Source organism: Micromonas pusilla, assembly GCF_000151265.4.
Source record: "Micromonas pusilla CCMP1545 genomic scaffold MICPUCscaffold_1, whole genome shotgun sequence".
In the NCBI taxonomy this organism is placed as follows: domain Eukaryota; kingdom Viridiplantae; phylum Chlorophyta; class Mamiellophyceae; order Mamiellales; family Mamiellaceae; genus Micromonas; species Micromonas pusilla.
The window spans coordinates 322,146-339,199 of record NW_003315882.1 but is presented as its reverse complement, the minus strand read 5'-3'; the positions used below and the strand labels follow the sequence as shown (position 1 = coordinate 339,199).

The window sequence follows — 17,054 nt, the reverse complement described above, 5'->3', positions numbered from 1 at the left end:
GACGACGACGACGACGTTTCCATTGCCTAGACTAATTAGCACGCGCGCGCTGACGTCGAATAGAAGAACCTAAGACGACCGACGATCAATACCGGTACTTCGTGGAGTAGTCCTTCGGGGACACGACGAGACCGCGTCCTTTCCTCGCGCCCGCGAAGATGACCTCGAGGATGTCGATGAACTCCTGCTTGTCGTCCATCGCCCAGTTCACCTTGTTGTTGTTACCCGTCCCGAGATCGATCATGATGTGCTTGTTCCGGAAGAAGAACATGCACGTGCACGGGTCGTAGAGCTCGTACATCGTGTTGAAGTCAGGGACCTGCGACGAGGCGAGGGGCGGGTGAGCGGCCGGGAGCGGCGATCGCGTCGAATCATCGCGCGCGCGAAGAAGAAGAAGAAGAAGAGGACGAATCTAGGGTTCGTCGCGCGACTCGAGCGGTACGCACCTCGTCGATGTCCACGCAGTAGATGACCGCGAAGTTCTTCACCTTGTCCGACACGCTCGCGAGCGTCTGCGAGCGGTGAGCGAGGGGGAGGACGAGGCGCGTCAGCGGACGGCGCGACGCGAAGACGACGAAGGAAGGATCTGGAATTCGTGGAAGCGAGGCGAGAAGCCGAGAGGTGCCGTGCGCGCGCGCGCCTCGTCCATCTGCATGCACGTCTCGTCGCCGTCGCGGCCGAAGCGCAGGCACACGACGCGCTCCTCCTCGGTGAGGATCGCCTGGTCCACGGCCCAGCCGGAGCGGAGGTGCGGGAGAAGGTACGACATCGCGTCGCGTCGCGCGGAGTGCGCGCACGCGCGCCCGCCGCCGAAGGAACGCGTTTAAGGAACGCGCGTGTACGAGCGCGCGACCAGATTCAGTGCTGAAGTGTGTGACATCGCATCGATCTGGACAAACAGCATCAACCAGTGCATAAAAACAAGAAGGTAGGAGTGTCGCACGGCGCTCTCCGCTCAAGCTCCGCTCAGCGCGGCGATGACCTCGCGCGCGCGCGCCTTGAGCATCCCCTCGCACGACTTCGGTATCGTGACGTACACGTACGCGCCGACCGCGTCCGGCTTGTCGTTCAATCGCTTCTTCCCGTCCGCGACGACGCAGCTCGTCCACGGCGACTGCGGGTACACCGATCCCCAAAACCACGCCGGGTCGCCCGCGTCGGAGCCGAAACGCACGTCCCAGAACGGAAACTGCGTCCATGAGCTGTGCTTGAGGTCGGCGTGCTCGACCGCGGCGACCGCGGCTCTGAGGTGCGCGCCGCCGCCCGCGTTGCTCAGCGCGAGCACGCGCGCGCGGCGGACGTCTTGCGCGTCGACGTCGCCGACGCATTTGGCGTCGACGACGGCGGCGCGGACGGCTCGCGCCATCGCGCCGTGATCGAACGACGCCACGACGCCGCCGTCCGGCGCGTTCGCGTCCGCGTCCGCGTTCGCGCGCGTCGGGGGCATGCGCGCGGCGACGAAGATAGACGCGTTCCCGAACAGGTTCTTCCCCAGCCCCGGGATGCCCTGCCCACGGAGGTTCATCGCGTGCAGCGCGAACGCGCCGTCGCGCGCTGCTCGCGTCTTTCCTCGCTTCTTCTTCGTTCGCTTCTCCTCGTCGTCCCTCAGCGCGCGCGTGAGCGTCCACGAGAACACGGCGATCGCGTCGTTCGCGGTGACGAACGCGCGCGAAGTAGAGTCCGAAGCAGAGTCCGCGGGCGCGTCCGCCTCGGCTCGTCGCGTCTCCGCGGCGAGAAACGTCTTCATCGACTTGATCTCGTCGGCGGTGACGTGCACGAGCTGCTGCGTCAGCCGCGCGAACTTCAGGTCGTACGCCATCCCCGCGAGCGACCTCGCGACCGCGCACCCCGACGCGAGCCTCGGGTCGTCCTCGAGCCTCAGCTCCGGGAACGGCGCCTCGCCGATATCGGGCGCGTCCCTCAGGGTCGTTCCATACAAGCGAATGTCGGGGTGGAGTTCAAAGGCGTCAGTTGGAGTTGAATGGCGTCGAGGTCGGGGATTGAAAGCGAGGGGTGGGCGGAGAGACACGCCGGGAAACGTCCTTAAGGATCGGCGTTCACCACGCCAACGCGGTCGTATGGGAACCAGTGTATAGAACGCACCTCAGCACCGCGAGTCTGTCGTGCGACGGCGCCGTGTACAACGCTGGATGCTCCGGGTTCGGCGGCAGCGACGGCGCCGCCGTCTCCACGCCGTAGTCCAGGATCGCCGGGTCGTGTCGCATGTACGCCGTCGCCGGCGCGTCGCAGACGTTCCGCAGCCGCCGCGACGCCGCCGCCCACACGGCGACGAACGCGCTCATCGCGTCGCCGTCCGCGACGGCGTGCGACCAGGAAACGCCGAGGACGCAGCCGCCGCCGCGGCGCTCGTCGCCGAGCGTCGTCAGTCGCACGCTCATGAGCGGGTTCCCGCGCTCGGGGCGCGAATCCACGCGCGCGAAGAACGTCGGCGGCGTTTCGTTGTCTCTGCCCTGGACGACGCCCGCGTTCTCCGTCCCTCGGAGGTCGTCGAGACCGAGCGCGTCGTCCGTGGCCGTCTCGAACAGCACGCCCGCGTCGTCGAGGACGACCTCGAGCTCGAGCGCGACGCGTCCTCGGCTCGCGCGCGTCTTTCGCGCTCTGCCGGCGAGTATCGGGTAGGAGTCGAGCGCGTCCGCGAGCGCCGCCTTCACGCGCGCGGCGGGGAGACGGCCGCGGTACATGAACGCCCAGTGCACGACGAGCGTTCGAACGCCGAGCGCGTTGTCGATGGGAGACAGCGGTATCGTCTCGCGCTTCTTCTTCGCGCTTCGACCCGCGCGCGCGTCGGCGTCGGCGTCGCGCGCGAGCGACGTCGCGCGCGCGGGGGCGACGAGGACGACGTCCCCGCGCGAAGAGGGACGCGCGACGCAGTTTCCCATCGCGCCGCGCTCGGCGAGACGTCGGTCGCGCGCGGAGGGAAGTGACGCGACCCCGCCTCGAGGTTCACAACTAGGTCAGGTACCGGTCGCCTTGTCGAGAAGGCGGGCGGGCGACCGGTCGCGTTGTAGCGTGTTCAGTGCGTTCGGTTCTGTACTGTCGCTACTCGTACACGGCACGCCTTACAACATGCGATCACACATCACATCGGAGCGTCCATCAAACTCGCGCGCTTCCCTCGCTTCCGCGACGCCTCCGTCGCCTTCAGCGCGCTCTCGTGCATCTCCGTCTCCCTCTCCCCCTTGGCCCCCGGCTCGTACTTCATGTACGACTTGCTCTTCACCCGTTCAACCTTCCTCCGTGGCTCCACGAGCTCGCGTCGCTGTAAACTCTTCAGACGGTCGCGAAGCAGCGTGTGCGTCCCCGCGAGCGTGCGCAGCGATCCGGTGAGCTCGTCCTTGAGCATGACCGGCGTGTGCTCCTCCACGAACCGGTGCTTCCCGAGCCTGTCCGGCTGCGCCGCCTTTCGCTCCTCGCGAGCGACTTTTCGACGCTCGCGCTTCGCCTCTTCCTCCGCGGCTTCCGCGTCGAGACGCGCGTCGAGATGCTTCAGGTTGGAGAGATCTCGTCGGTGCCGCTTCGCGAGCCGGTTCGCCTCCTCCTCCGCCTCTTGCTCGCGCCGTCTGAGCTGTTTATTCCGCTGCGCCTTGGTCATCTTGCCGTCTCTCGACGTCGCGGGATTTTTATTTTTCGACGCGCCGCCGCCGCCGTCGCCGCCGCCGGCTTCGTCGTCAGACGCGTCCTCGTACAGGTTCTCCTGCGCGTAATACAGCTCCTCCGCGAGCTTCTGGTTCGCCTCGTTGTTCGACACCGGCGCGCGGACCGGGTCGAGCTGCTTCTTGAGCTTCTTCCTCAGCTCCTTCCCCACCTCGTACGCGATGACCTCCTGCCTCGCGTCCTCCGGGGGATTGTAGCTGCTCCCCGCGGCGTCCACCTCGACCGCGCCCACCCCATTCTTCGGCGCGTACGCCTTCTTCTTGTTCCCCCTCGCGCTGGAGCTCCCCGGCGCGTCGCCGAGCCGGTGTTTCGAGTAGCTTGCCGCCTCCGCGTGCTTCGCCCCCGCCTTGGTCGTCGCCTTGTGTTTCTCTCGCGTCGCGTCCCTCGCCGCGTCCCTCGCGAGGCCTCCGTCCCATATGTCGTACGTCTTCTGCTTCTTCGGCGCGTCCGGGTCGTCGGCGAGGACGTCGTCGAGGGTGAAGCGACGGTTCGGCTTGTAGAGCGCCGCGCCGTTGATCTTCTCGCGCGTCGCGCCGCCCGCCTTCGCGACCGCCTTGGAGAAGGACGACGCCTCGCGAAGCGATCTGTCGCTCGTCGTCTCCGCGCCCTTGGTGGCGCGCGACGCCGTCGGCGGCCCTTTCGCGCCTCTCGGCACCGGGACCGGGTACGGGCACGACGTCCTCGTCTTCGTCAGGATGCTGTCCACGCGCAGGGTCTTGTTTCGCGCCTTCTCCTTGCGCGTGAGGACCGCGGCGTTGGCGATCCCGCCGCCGCCGTCCGTGTCGGTGAAGAAGAGCGCGTCGTCCGGGAGCTCGTCGACCGCGCCGCCGGTCCTCGCGTCCTCGCGCTTCTTGTCCACGTAGTCCGCCTCGCCGAGCTGGATGTTCTTCCGCCACGCGCGCTTGCCCTTCGCGGTCTTCCCCATCTTGAGTGATGAAGAAGCGTGGCGTGGGGGGGGGGCGCGCTCCCGACCAATGCGACGGCGCGGCGGCGGCGCGAAACATCGCATCGTCGAGCGCCCACTGCAGAAAATCTGATCGTCGCGACGACGCGACGCCGACGACGCGAGCGCCACTGGGCACCCCGGCGTCAGTGCGCGCGGCGCCTCGCGACGCGCGGCCGCCGAGGATGTGGCGGAGGGCCGTCGCCGCCGCGGCGGCGGCATCGCGCGACGCGCGCGGGCTCGCTTCGCCCGTCTTCGCGCCGCACATCGCGCTCGACGCGGCGTCCGCGCGTCGCATCTCGAGCGGCGTCGCCGCGTCGTCGTCGTCGTCGTCGTCCTCCTCCTCCTCCTCGTCGTCGTCGTCGACGCGACCCGTCGCCCCCTCGGACACGATATACGCGCTGTCGTCCGCTCCCGGGCGCGCGGGCGTCGCCATCGTGCGCGTCTCCGGTCCGCGCGCGCGCGACGTCGCGCGGCTCGTCCCCCGCGGCGCGGCGCCGACGCCGACGCTGACGCATCGGCGCGCGACGCCGACGACGTTCGCGTGCCCGCGCACGGGCGAGACGCTCGACCGCGGGATCCTCCTGTGGTTCGACGGCCCGGCCTCGTTCACGGGCGAGGACGTCGCGGAGCTGCACGTCCACGGCTCGCTCGCGGTCACGCGAGCGCTGCTGGACGCGCTGTCGCGGCTGGGCGCGCGCGGCGGCGGCGGCGGCGGCGGCGACGACGACGACGGAGGAGGAGACGCGACGGACGAGCGCGCGGAAGAAGAACGCGAACGCGAACGCGTCGTCGATCGCGGCGCGATGCGTCACGCGGAGCCCGGCGAGTTCACCCGCCGCGCGTTCCGCAACGGCAAGCTCGATCTCACGCAAGCGGAAGGCCTCGCGGACCTCCTCGACGCGGAGACGACGGCGCAGCGACGCCAGGCGCTGAAGCTCAGCGGCGGCGAGATGCGCAGAGCGTACGACGGCTGGCGCGCGAGACTCATCGCCGCAGCCGCGCACGTCGAAGCCGTGCTCGACTTTGGCGAGGACGCGGCCATCGCGGACGACGTCTTTCGCGCGGTCGCGCCGGACGTTCGCGCGCTCGCCGCGTCGCTCGAGGAGCACCTGCGCGCGCCGAGGAGCGCGCACGAGCTCGTGCGGAGAGGGTTCAGGGTCGCGCTCGTGGGCGCTCCCAACGTTGGGAAGAGCAGCCTGCTCAACGCGCTCGCCGGGAGAGACGTCGCGATCGTCTCGGGGACTCCCGGGACGACGCGCGACGCGATCGAGGTGCCGCTTGACTTGGGGGGGTACAAGGTCGTCGTCACGGACACCGCGGGGGTGAGGGACGACGTGGAGGATGACGTGGAGAGGGAGGGGATCAGGCGGTCGGAGCGGAGCGCGCGCGACGCGGATTTCGTCGTCGGCGTCGTCGACGCCTCCGTCGGCGTCGGCGTCGGCGTCGGCGCGGCGGCGCTCCCGGGTTGGGCTGCCGCGCCCGATTTGACCGTGATGAACAAGATAGATTTGATAGGGACGTCCAAGTCGTTGAAAGGGGGCGGAGACGGCGCCGTCGTCGGGGTGTCGTGCGCGACGAACGAGGGCGTGGACGCGTTCGCGGCGGCGCTGAGAGACGCCGTGGAGTCGAGAGTCGGCGCGGGGAACTCTCGCGGCGCCGTGGACGTCGACGGCGTCGCGATAACGCGTCTGCGTCACCGCGCGCGGCTCGAGGAGTGCGTGCATCACTTGCGACGGTTCGATTCCATCGCGACGATGGAGGGGAAGACGAACGGACGCGGCGGCGGGCACGAGCTCGCCGCGGAGGAGCTGCGGCTCGCGGCGACGGCGCTCGGTCACGTCACCGGTCACGTCGACGTCGAGGAGCTCCTCGACGTCATCTTCTCCGACTTTTGCATAGGAAAGTAAGTAGCGATATAAGTTATACATACGATATTGTACCTCGTTAGCTAAACACTCACTCGCGCTACTAATACTGCTCCTGCGCGTCCGCGGCGGCGTCCGCGGCGACCTTCTCCCGGTGCTTCCTCTCCGCCGCCTCCACCTCTCTCTCGATCCCGGAGAGCACCAACGCCAGATACTTCGGATACACGACCGCGTCCTCGCTCTGGTGCCTGCACGCGACGACGCACCACCTCAGCTCGCTCTCGCCGAAGCACTCCACCCCGAACCCGGCGGCGCGCATCGCGGCGAGAAAGTCTCCCGGCGAGAGCGCGCCCGTCAGCGCGGCGTCGCGAGATTCAAACTCGCGTCGCAGATCCGCGATCCACTCGTACGTCCACGACGCGATGGACGCGAGGACGGCGACGACGTCGCCGTCGTGCGCGACGTCGTCCGCGCGCACCCTCTTCGCATCCTCGCCCGCGTAGTACACGTCCTCAGAGATCCCGCACGCGTCGACGCCGACGCCGTGGACGCCCCCGACGGCGGCGCCCGCGGCTTTCTCTTGCTCGCACAAAGCAAACGACGGCCCAGCCGCGCGCACGACGCCGCGCCAGTCGACGTACCTCTCCTGCTTCCCCCGCATCCCGGTCGTCTTCAGCCGCAGCTTGCTCGGCACGCCCGGGCCGCTCGGGACGAACCGCTCCGCGAGCGTCTCGAGCCGCGCGTCTCGCGTGAACGACGGCAAATCGCACCCGGCGATCATCGCCGCGTATTTGACGTTGCTCTGCGTCAACGCGCCGACGCCCGTGGCGCCGCTCGTCTCCGGTAACGTGTCGTCCAGCGCCCGGAACGCCTTCACGAGCTTGTTTCGTCGGAACAACGACGCGCGCGCCACCTTGCGTATCGCGCCGTGTTCGAACGTGGCGAACAGCGACGGCGCGACGAGGTACCGCGTCATCTCCGCGTCGCTCACGTCGGAGAGTTCGTACTCCTTCTCGCGGCGGTCGCCGACGGCTCCGCCCGACGTCATGTACTTCACGACCGCGGCTCTCGCGCCTCGCGCCCAGCGCCACAGCAGCGTCGGGATCCCGCCGCGGCACGGAGGCAAGGGCTCCGCGTCGAGAATCTCGAGCACGTCGTCGATCGCCCAGCGCGCGCGCGTCGAGTCGCCGACGCCGTGCTTCGCTCGCGAATCTTCAAACATCTCGCCCAACACCAGCGCCTCGGTCGCCGTGAGCGGTATCCCGCACTGCGACAGCGCGAGGCGCACGTCCGACGGCGTCACGTACCCGGTGAGGTTATCGTCCATGGCGTGCAGCAGCAGCGCGATCGTCGGCGCGGGGGTGAGCCGAGGGACGAGCCTGCACCTCGACCCGACGGCGTCGCCCGCGGCATCCGCGGCGATCCCGACGGGCATCACCAACTCCACTCGAAACTCGAGCTCTCTCTCGACGTCCCCGACCGCGGGGTCGCGGTGCGAGACGTACACCGCGACTTCTTCCTGGAGCGCCTCGATGAGCGCGTCCGCCTCGCGGTTGCGCGCGACGTCCCTCCCGAGTCGCGTGCCCGCCGCGCGGTACCGCGTCAGTTTTTCTCTGGTCTGTCTTCGCACGTCCGCGGCGACTCTCAGCATCGCGTTCGCGCGCGTCCGGTCGGTGAGGTTCTTCGTCGCGTTCAGCACGTTCGCCGCGCCCTCCGCGTCGTCGTTCATCGTCGCGAACCGCATGAACACGGCGAAATCGAGCACGTGCATCGCGCCGTCGCGGTGGAGGTAGTCGCTCGAGTCCCACTCGCGGATGAATTTTTCGCAATCCTCGACGGTGAGCTCCCTCGCGCCGTCGACGTCCTCGAGCTTCGAGATCGCCTCGCGCAAGTCCTCCGCGGAGATGCGCTCCGGGACGCGATACAGCGACCCCGCCGCGTGCGCGAAGTATCGCACGTCGGACGTGAGCCGAGACGGCATGAGAAAGATGCTTCCGATCTTACCCGACGGCTCGTGCACGCCCCGCCGCGCGTCCAAGTACGCGCGCACCACCGCGGGATGGTTCGTGTCGAAGTCGGCGAAGTATCGCCTCAGCGCTTCTCTGTTGACGACGCCCTCGAACACGGCTCTGCGCTCGCGCGCGGCGCGCGCGAGCGACTCGAACGCGTCCACGGGGTCGCACAGGAGCGAGTACTCGCCGTGCTTCCCGAATCGTCTTAGCAGCGAATCGCGCAGGGAGTGGAACGTCGCCGTCGTCGCGGACGCGCTCGAGGCGGCGCGCGCGGCGTCCTCCGCGGGCGCGGCCGTGCGACGCCCCCACTTCGGTTTCGCCGTGCTCGCGCTCGCGCGCCCGAAGCCGTTGCAGTGCTCCACCTCGAGGCGCGCTTTCTCCTCGTTCGCGATGCGAAGCTGGTCCGCGAGGAGCGCGCCCACGCTCGCCAACTCCTCCGCCTCCTCCACCTTGGCGTTCAGCCGGCGCGTCCACTCCGCGCGCGCGGACGGGTTATCGAGGTCGATGCCCCATGTCGAGGACCGCGCGGTGACCCCCGCGACGTCGTGAAGCGTCGCCATCGCCGCGGCGCCGCGCGCAGTGACGCCGTGGGGAGAATCGTCGAACGATTTTAGAACGACGAGCGACGCGACGCGACGCGACGGCGCGGCGCGCGCGTTTCGCCTCCGTAATTTTTCCTCCGCGCCTCGAGATCCGCGCTCTCAGATCTCGAGGCGCGGGGTGATATCGCGCGAAAGAAAGACGCGAGACGCGCCGCGCTTCCACGCCCCCCTCGATCGCACGTCCGCGCGCGTCGTCGATCTCGACGCGACGCGATGACGGACCCGACGGAGAGCCACGGGAACCTGTTCCCGATCTTCCTCCTGTCGCTGATTCAGTTCTTCCTCGTCCCGATCACGATCTTCCGCGTCGGCGGATGGCTCCTCGGCGACGGCGATAAGGCCGCGCGCCCGGCCGCGGCCGCGCCCGCGGTCGCGCCCGCAGACGCGTCCTCGGAGTGGGGGAAAGCCGCGGCCGCGCACGCGGCGAGGAACAAGCCCACGACGTCGAAGCGGATCAAAGCGCTCTTCCGAGGGTTCAACCTGTACGTATCCGTCGCGTGGGCGATGTCCGCCGCGCTCGCGGTGTACATCGCCTACTCCGCGCCGCCGGAGCACAAAGTCTTCGACCCGTACGAGATTCTTCAGCTCACACCCGGCGCGGACGCGAGCGCGATCAAGAAGGCGTACCGAACGCTCTCGCTGCGGTACCACCCGGACAAGAACCCAGATCCCGAGGCGCACGAGTTCTTCACGGGCTCGATAACGCCCGCGTACAAGGCGCTCACGGACGAGAACTCGCGCGTGAACTACGAGAAGTACGGGCACCCGGACGGGAAACAGCCCGTGAAGCTCGGCGTCGCGCTCCCGGCGTGGATGTTCGGACAGGACGGCACCGGACCGTACGTGCTCATGTTCCTCGTCGCGTTCGGCATCTTGCTTCCGATGTTTTTCGCCGTGTGCGCGATCCAACGCATGAACAAGTACGGCGGCGACGCCGGCAAGGTGCTGCGGCAGACGTTCCAGCACTTCATGATGGAGTTGAGGCCGAACCTCGCGCTGACGAAAGTCCCGAAGATGCTCTCCGTCGCGATGGAGTTCATCAACATTCCGTTCAAGAGGGACCAAGAGGAGGGGTTTCGGAAGCTCGCGGTGTCGACGAAGAGCGAGTACGATTCAAAGGACCAAAAGTTCATGAAGCGGCACCCCGCGATCCTAAAAGCGCACATGCTCATGCTCGCGCAGGCGTGCCGCAAGACGAACGACGTCGACGCGTCGCTGCAGGCGGACCTGAAGACCGTGATGGGCCTGTTCCCGAGACTCGCCGAGGAGGCGCTGAAGATCACGCTCGCGCCGGTGAATCAACTCGGGTACTCGTTCATGCGCCCGGGCCTGAGCATCCTCGAGTTCACGCAGTGCGTCACGCAGGCGGTCGCGCCGAGCGCGAGGAAGCCGAGCGACAAGCCCGGCCAAGTCGCGGACGGGCTCGCGTCGCTGCTGACGCTCCCGCACGTGGACGAGAGGACGGCGGTGAACTTGACGCGGAAAAAGGTCAAGTCGCTCGCGGACCTCCTCGCGACGCCCGGCCCGGACGCGCGCGCGTCCGCGCTCGCGGCCGCGGGTCTCTCCGCGAGACAAGCCGCGGACGTGGAGGCGCACCTGCGTTTCGTCCCGTCCGTCAAGTTTCTGACCGCGACCGTGGAGACGGAGGGCGAGGCAGACGTCGTCGAGCTCGACGCGGTGACGTGTCGCGTGACGCTCAAGATGACGCGCGGCGCCAACGCGCGCGCGGCGGAGAAGGACGAGGACGGGAAGGACGAGAGCGCCGCGGCGACGGCGTCGGCGTGGGGCAGAGACGAGGCGTGCGGGTTGATCGTGAGGTCGAGGGATGACCTCCCGCCGCTGCCGTTTTGCACGCGATGCGAGAGGGAGGAAGGGTGGTGGCTGGCGGTGACGGATCCGGCGGCGAACTTTATTCTCTCGTGCCGGAGGCTCACCGCGGACGTCGTCGCGGAGGCGCAGCAGTCGCCCAAGGGGAAGCAGCTCGAGCTGAAGTTTAACGTACCCACCGCGGGCGTTTACTCGCTTCAGGTGAAGCTCCTGAGCGACTACTGGATCGGCGTGGACGCGTCGTGGGGCGCGAAGGTGAAGGTGCTGAAGCGCACGAACGAAGTCATGGAGAAGCGGATGGCCGCCGCCGCCGCGGCGGTGGACGAGGAGAAGAGCGCGAAGGCGAAGGCGCGCAAGGCGCGGCTCGCGGCCGCCGCGGGCGAGGGCGAGGGCGTCGGGGAGAGCGGCGAGATCGCGTCTGAGTCGGCGAACGCCGCCGGGAGCGCGTCGGATTCGGACGACTTGTCCGACCTCGACAGCGACGACGACAGCGACGACGGCCTAGGGCGGCACGGTGACGACGACTACCCGAGCGAGGAGACCGGGACGGAGGAGAGCAGCGACGAGGAGGAGGACGACGCGTTTTTCGCGAACGGCGAGAAGAAGCCGCCGGCGGCGGCGGCGAAATTGCCGGAGGCGAAGCCCGCCGCCGCCGTGGCTGCGAAGTCGCCGGAGGCGAAGCCCGCCGCCGCCGCCGCCGCGCCGAAATCGGCGGAGAAGCCCAAGCCGGCCGAGAGCGGGGGGTCGCAGGCGCAGGATTAATTGACGATTGATTTGCACGTAGCTTCTCTCTCTCCTTTGAAAGCTGAGCTACAAACTACTCATCGCCCGCCGCGTTTACTTGTCCGGAATCTCGATGTCGCCGTCCTCGATCGCCTGCTGCACGTCCTGCGGGTCCTGGCCCTCGACGGTGCACCCGGTGGATTTCGCCGTGCCGAGAATCTCCTTCACGGTGCCGGCGAGTTTCTTAGCTTTCGAGCGCGGACGCATGATGCGCGCGATTTCGATGCAGTCGTCCAGACTGATGTTTCCGCTGTGCTTCACGTGCTTCACCTTCTTGCGGTCGCGAGGGGGCTCCTTCAGCGCCTTGATCACGAGCGCCGACGCGGAGGGGACGACGGACACCTTCGCCTGACGGTTCTGCACCGTGAGCTTGACGGTGACGCGAAGGCCGTTCCAGTCCTTCTTCGTCTCCTTCGCGATGTCTTCGCCGACCTTCTTCGGGGAGAGACCGAGGGGACCGATCTTCGGCGCGAGGGAGGACGCGGCGCCGACCTCGCCGCCGGTGGCGCGGAGGAAGACCTCAATGATCGCGTTGGGATCCATCTTGGGCGGCATCCTGTGGACGTCGGAGGGACGAGGGCGGGATGCGCGTCAGTGCCGCGGGGCGATGGCGTCGACGCGCGGTCGAGGGAGCGTTCGGCGTCGAGAGCGACGCCGTCGCGTCGTCGCCGGCGCGTTCCGCGAGCGGATCCGGCGCGGCGGCGAGCGACGGAGAAAAAAAAACATCGTCGCGCGTGAAAACCCTGCGCGATGGTTTTCTGCGCCGGCGGACGACGGCGACGACGCGCACGCGACGAGGACGACGCGCGCGCGGCGCGGACGCGACGGTGGACGGGGCGCGGAGAGCGAACGCACCTGACTGATTTCCGAGAACGACGTCGTCCGTGCGGATTGAAGAGGGCCGCGATGCGTCCTTCGCCGCGATGAAGTAGGGTTTTCGCGAGTTCTCGCGAGCAGCGCGAGTAGGTAGTTTTCGAGATGTACTCACGTATGCGAGCCAGTCTCAGAGAAAATGACACGCCTAACTGTTTGCGCATACATATAGTACGCGTACGCGTATAAAATACAGAACTTCGAGAGCTCGTCAACTTCGACGCGACGTGATGACGACCGCGAGCGACGACAGCTCGCGACTTCGCGCCGGGCGGCGCTCGATGCTCGCGACCGCGTGCCGACGACTCGCCCTCGCGCGCGTCCCCGCGCCGTGCCCCTCGCATCGCGTCCTCGCCGCGCCGTCCACCGCGACCTCCGCTCGAGCCGTCGTCGTCATGGCGGGAGGACGCAAGCGCGCGCACGTGAAGATCGAGGTCGACGACGCGGGCGACGACGAAGACGCGAAGGCGACGACGCCCAAGGCGGCGGCGGCGAAGACGAAGAAGAAGACGCCGCCGTTCTCCCCGCCGGAGGACTGGCGCGACGTCCTCGCCGCGATCAAGCGCCAGCGCGCGGTCGGAGGCGCGCCCGTGGACACCATGGGCTGCGAGAAGATCTCCGAGGACGCCGCCCCGGACGACAGAGGACGACGCTTCGTCACGCTCGTCAGCGCGATGTTGTCGTCGCAGACGAAAGACCCGATCACGCACGCGGCGACCGCGCGGCTCGTGAAGCACGGATGCACGCCGGAGAACATAGCGGCGACGTCCGCGGAGGACCTCGCGGCCATCATCCGCCCAGTCGGGTTCCACGCGAGGAAAGGGCAGTACCTGAGAGACGCCGCGAGGGCGTGCGTGGAGCGGCACGGCGGCGACATCCCGAGCGACGTGGACGGGCTGATGGCGCTGCCGGGGGTCGGACCGAAGATGGCGTACCTCGTCATGAACGTCGGGTGGGGCGTCCCGAGCGGGATTTGCGTCGACGTGCACGTGCATCGCATCGCGGAGAGATTAGGGTGGGTCCCGTCCGTCGCGTTCACGAGCAACGGCACGCCGAGGAAGAACCGGACGCCGGAGGACACGAGGGAGGCGCTCGAGGCGTGGCTGCCGAGGGAGGAGTGGATCGAGATAAACCCTCTTCTCGTCGGCCACGGGCAGCTGACGTGCGCGCCGAAGGCGCCCAAGTGCGGCGAGTGCGCGGCGAACGCGATGTGTCCGAGCGCGTTCAAGGACGAGGAGGCGCGGAGGGCGAAGAAGGAGGAGAAGAACGCGGCGGCGGAGGCGCAGGGATAGCGAGCGAGCGGCGATGGACCTCGACGACGTAGCACTAGGCACAGTAGAAAATCAATCGGCGAGACGACGTTCGTTTTAGCGAAGAACGTATGGTCATTACATCGCCAACACCCACCCTCTTTATTCCTGCTACAACTACCGCGACCGCGGATCGTTTAAGCGTAAGCCTTGGCGAGGATGACACCCTCGAACTTGGACTGGAAGAACTTCATCGCGTCCACCTTCGTGAGCTTGTGCGGCTTGCCGATCTTCGACTGGCACTTGCGCCTCTTCGCGACGCGGTAGCCCGGGCGCTCCAGGACGACGAAGAAATCCATGCCTGAGGCGGACGCGAGACGCGGGGGAGAATGGAGCGTCGTCAGCGACGCGTTCGGAAGCGATGGATCGATGGAGCGAGAGAGACCGAGTGAGCGCTAGAGCGCGCGCGGCGCGAATGTGCCCGCGCGCGCGCACGACGACGCCACGCGCGACTGGATCATCGCGCGACGACGCCGGCGACGCGCGCGCGCGAACCCGGAGGTTCGTCTGGCACCAAACTCATACGTCGAACGGCACACCGAGACGGCGACGTCCGTCGCGTAATCAGCAATAGTTGATGCGTGCGGTGGAACGTGGGATGATGCGAGAGGAGGCGGACGCACCGTAAATGCCGGTGGAGGGATCGTATTTGATGCCGAGGTCGATGTGCTCGGAGATGCCAAACCCAAACGTGCCCGTGTTGGAGAAGTTCTTCTTCAGAAGCTCGTACTCCTTCACCTTGAGCCCGGACTCGAGAATCTGCATCGCCTTATCCCGGTTCCCCACGGTCACGTGCGTGGAGATCTTCTCGTTGCGGCGGATCCCGAACGTGCGCACGGTGTACCTAGCCTTGGAGAAGATCGGCTGCTGGCCCGTGAGCTGCTCGAGCACCTTCGCCGCTTTCGTGAGGCGATCGCCGGACTCGCCGACGCAGATGTTCAGCACGAGCTTGTGAATGCGCGGCTCCATCATGGGGTTCGCCTGCGGTTGGGAGGAGCGAACGAGCGGGATGAACGTCAGCGCGCGTTCGACGGCGTCGCGCGAGACCGGCGATTTGCGCGCGACGAGCGAAAAAAAACCCTAATGTCTCCATCGCGCGGAAAACCCGACGGCGAACGCCCCCGGGGGCGCGATGCCGCGGCGTCGACGCGCGCGCGACGCGATGCGAGCGCGCGAGTGGCGCGGAGGAAGGCGCACGCACCATCTTGACGAGATGTGTTGCAAGCGAGCTGCGCTGCGCTGCGGAAAGAGGGACCACCGTCGCGGGTTTTCGTCTTCTCGCACTGTGTGTGTCTTCCCCTCGACTATTTTTCGCGCTGTACTGCACCTCTGTACTACGCGAAAAACGTACACAAATCCTGTAACAAAGCCCATACGAAAATTTGCCGCGAAAGGACCGGACGAAGACGCGACAGCCACAAACGCAAACGCAGCTTTCACGCGTCTTCGTCGCAATCTTCGAACGCGCCTCCTCGTCGCGCTCGTCAGGTCGTCGTCGACGTCGAAACTCGCCGCCCGCGGTTCACGCCGAGCACCCTCGCGCCGCGCCGAGCGTCGCGCGATCGAACCGAACCGAACCGAACCGAATCACCGCGCGGCGCGATCGAACCGAACCGGTACCTGTCGCGACCGAACGAACCGTCCACGATGGTCGCGGACGCGTCGACGACCGTCGAGGTGACGCTGTCGGAAGCGCGCGGCGCGGCGAAGACGCCAGCCTCGGAAGAGGACGACACGACCGAGTGGACGAAGACGGCGAACGTCTTCGAGTACGGCGCGGCGGCGAACCCGGTCATGGCGCCCATCCCGGTGCTCGTGCACCCCGCGTCCCTTCACGAGACCGGCGACACGCGCGTGATCCCGTTCGACATCAACGACTGCCTCGAGATCGAGACGCACTGCACGTCGCCGAACCTGATGGCGTCGTTCGCGCGCGTGCGTGTCGGCGAGAGCCTGGACACGTCCGCGGTCGCGACGTCGCAGGCGTTCTACGTCATCCGCGGCGCGGGCGTCTCGAAGAGCGAACACGGGGTGGTGTCGTGGGGCGAGGGCGACCTCTTCGTCGTGCCCAACACCGAGGGCGTCGTCACGCACACCTGCGTGGAGTCCACGATGGGCGGCGCGGCGCTGTATTGGGTCCACGACGAGCCGCTGATGGACTACCTCGGCGTGAAGCCGCACGGGAAGAAGTTCGAGCCGACGATGTTCAAGCGCGAGCGCATGCTGGCGGAGGTGGAGGAGATTCGACACGCGGCGACGGAGGGCGAGCGGAACCGCCTCGGCGTGTTGTTAGGGAACAAGGCGTGCGAGCAGACGAAGACGTTAACGCACGTGCTCTGGTCGTTACTGAACTCGATCCCCGCGCGAACGGTCCAGCGCCCGCACCGGCACAACTCCGTCGCGCTCGACCTCGCGGTGTCCGCGTCGGCGAACGTGTACACGCTCATGGGGAAAGAGATCGACGCGACGGGCGCCATCATCGACCCGATTCGATGCGACTGGACCCCCGGCGGCGTGTTCGTGACCCCGCCCGGGTGGTGGCACTCGCATCACAACGAGTCCGACGACGTCGCGTGGGTGTTGCCCATGCAAGACGCGGGGCTCTACACGCATCAGGCGCGTTCTATACACTGGTTCCCATACGACCGCGTTCGCGTGGTGAACGCCGATCCTTAAGGACTTTCGCCGGCGCGTCTCTCCACCCAGGGTCCTTCGCTTTCAATCCCCGCCCTCGGCGCCTTTCAACTCCAACTGACGCCTTTGAACTCCACCCCGACATTCGCTCGTATGGAACGACCCTCAGCGGACGTTGGACATTCGTTTCGTGGACGACGAGCTCGCGCTGCACGCGGCGGGTAAAATTCGCGGCAGCGCGTTCGCGGTGACGAACAAGCAGTACACGGAGATGGTGGACGTCGGCGCGCAGGTGCCGCACGGTAAGGTGGCGGGGATGAAGCGCGTGTGGAGCGTCGAGGCCGTGGACGAGGCGGAGGAGAACGGCAAGGCGATGAAACGCGTCGCGTCGTACCAAGCGATCAAGCCGCAGGGCGCGGCGGCGATCGAGCCGCAGTAGATAGACGTCGCGGGCGGGGGTGGAGGGGTGTTTTGTTTCTGTATACGTAGACGCGTTCGCTTACGTCTCGCGTCTCTCGTGAGCGCCC

General features: G+C 67.6%; 9 protein-coding genes and 1 pseudogene across 10 annotated transcripts; 4 read left to right on the top strand and 6 right to left on the bottom strand.

Moving 5' to 3' along the window:
- MICPUCDRAFT_61142 (mitosis protein DIM1/U5snRNP-specific component) lies at nucleotides 1-769 on the bottom strand (the record flags this gene model as incomplete). Its single annotated transcript, XM_003054789.1, has 3 exons — nucleotides 1-319; nucleotides 447-512; nucleotides 641-769. 3 exons carry the CDS (start codon nucleotides 767-769, stop codon nucleotides 86-88), a joined length of 429 nt encoding a protein of 142 aa, XP_003054835.1. The 3' UTR covers nucleotides 1-85.
- Nucleotides 770-955: 186 nt separating this feature from the next.
- On the bottom strand, nucleotides 956-2,900 carry MICPUCDRAFT_49937 (uncharacterized protein; the record flags this gene model as incomplete). Its single annotated transcript, XM_003054788.1, has 2 exons — nucleotides 956-2,042; nucleotides 2,104-2,900. The coding sequence occupies 2 exons, from the start codon at nucleotides 2,898-2,900 to the stop codon at nucleotides 956-958; spliced, it is 1,884 nt and encodes a 627-aa protein (XP_003054834.1).
- A 200-nt stretch (nucleotides 2,901-3,100) lies between these two features.
- On the bottom strand, nucleotides 3,101-4,642 carry Nop53 (nucleolar protein; the record flags this gene model as incomplete). The annotated part of the gene is made up of 1 exon (XM_003054787.1): nucleotides 3,101-4,642. The coding sequence occupies exon 1, from the start codon at nucleotides 4,598-4,600 to the stop codon at nucleotides 3,101-3,103; it is 1,500 nt and encodes a 499-aa protein (XP_003054833.1). The 5' UTR covers nucleotides 4,601-4,642.
- A 161-nt stretch (nucleotides 4,643-4,803) lies between these two features.
- On the top strand, nucleotides 4,804-6,528 carry TRME (annotated as a pseudogene; the record flags this gene model as incomplete). The annotated part of the gene is made up of 1 exon: nucleotides 4,804-6,528. A coding segment is annotated over one exon (1,725 nt).
- Nucleotides 6,529-6,589: 61 nt separating this feature from the next.
- Nucleotides 6,590-9,058, bottom strand: HYP13 (uncharacterized protein; the record flags this gene model as incomplete). Its single annotated transcript, XM_003054786.1, has 1 exon — nucleotides 6,590-9,058. One exon carries the CDS (start codon nucleotides 9,056-9,058, stop codon nucleotides 6,590-6,592), a length of 2,469 nt encoding a protein of 822 aa, XP_003054832.1.
- Nucleotides 9,059-9,313: 255 nt separating this feature from the next.
- MICPUCDRAFT_46136 (DnaJ protein) lies at nucleotides 9,314-11,689 on the top strand (the record flags this gene model as incomplete). Its single annotated transcript, XM_003055331.1, has 1 exon — nucleotides 9,314-11,689. One exon carries the CDS (start codon nucleotides 9,314-9,316, stop codon nucleotides 11,687-11,689), a length of 2,376 nt encoding a protein of 791 aa, XP_003055377.1.
- A 14-nt stretch (nucleotides 11,690-11,703) lies between these two features.
- MICPUCDRAFT_30629 (uncharacterized protein) lies at nucleotides 11,704-12,593 on the bottom strand. The gene is made up of 2 exons (XM_003054785.1): nucleotides 12,566-12,593; nucleotides 11,704-12,266 (listed from the first exon to the last, which is right to left on the bottom strand). Exon 2 carries the CDS (start codon nucleotides 12,263-12,265, stop codon nucleotides 11,765-11,767), a length of 501 nt encoding a protein of 166 aa, XP_003054831.1. The 5' UTR covers nucleotide 12,266; nucleotides 12,566-12,593; the 3' UTR covers nucleotides 11,704-11,764.
- A 385-nt stretch (nucleotides 12,594-12,978) lies between these two features.
- Nucleotides 12,979-13,875, top strand: MICPUCDRAFT_30626 (uncharacterized protein; the record flags this gene model as incomplete). The annotated part of the gene is made up of 1 exon (XM_003055330.1): nucleotides 12,979-13,875. One exon carries the CDS (start codon nucleotides 12,979-12,981, stop codon nucleotides 13,873-13,875), a length of 897 nt encoding a protein of 298 aa, XP_003055376.1.
- A 73-nt stretch (nucleotides 13,876-13,948) lies between these two features.
- On the bottom strand, nucleotides 13,949-15,132 carry MICPUCDRAFT_24004 (uncharacterized protein). The gene is made up of 3 exons (XM_003054784.1): nucleotides 15,095-15,132; nucleotides 14,517-14,874; nucleotides 13,949-14,194 (listed from the first exon to the last, which is right to left on the bottom strand). The coding sequence occupies exons 1-3, from the start codon at nucleotides 15,095-15,097 to the stop codon at nucleotides 14,031-14,033; spliced, it is 525 nt and encodes a 174-aa protein (XP_003054830.1). The 5' UTR covers nucleotides 15,098-15,132; the 3' UTR covers nucleotides 13,949-14,030.
- Nucleotides 15,133-15,358: 226 nt separating this feature from the next.
- MICPUCDRAFT_49929 (uncharacterized protein) lies at nucleotides 15,359-16,966 on the top strand (the record flags this gene model as incomplete). Its single annotated transcript, XM_003055329.1, has 2 exons — nucleotides 15,359-16,542; nucleotides 16,697-16,966. Exons 1-2 carry the CDS (start codon nucleotides 15,541-15,543, stop codon nucleotides 16,964-16,966), a joined length of 1,272 nt encoding a protein of 423 aa, XP_003055375.1. The 5' UTR covers nucleotides 15,359-15,540.
- Between the last annotated feature and the right edge of the window lie 88 nt (nucleotides 16,967-17,054).

Excerpts from the sequence above, each read along its gene's own strand:
- MICPUCDRAFT_30629 (XM_003054785.1), bottom strand. The coding sequence starts at position 12,265 with ATGCCGCCCAAGATGGATCCCAACGCGATCATTGAGGTCTTCCTCCGC.
- MICPUCDRAFT_24004 (XM_003054784.1), bottom strand. Across the intron at positions 14,195-14,516 it reads TCCCTCCACCGGCATTTACG|GCATGGATTTCTTCGTCGTC; the intron begins GTGCGTCCGCCT and ends CGTCCGCCTCAG.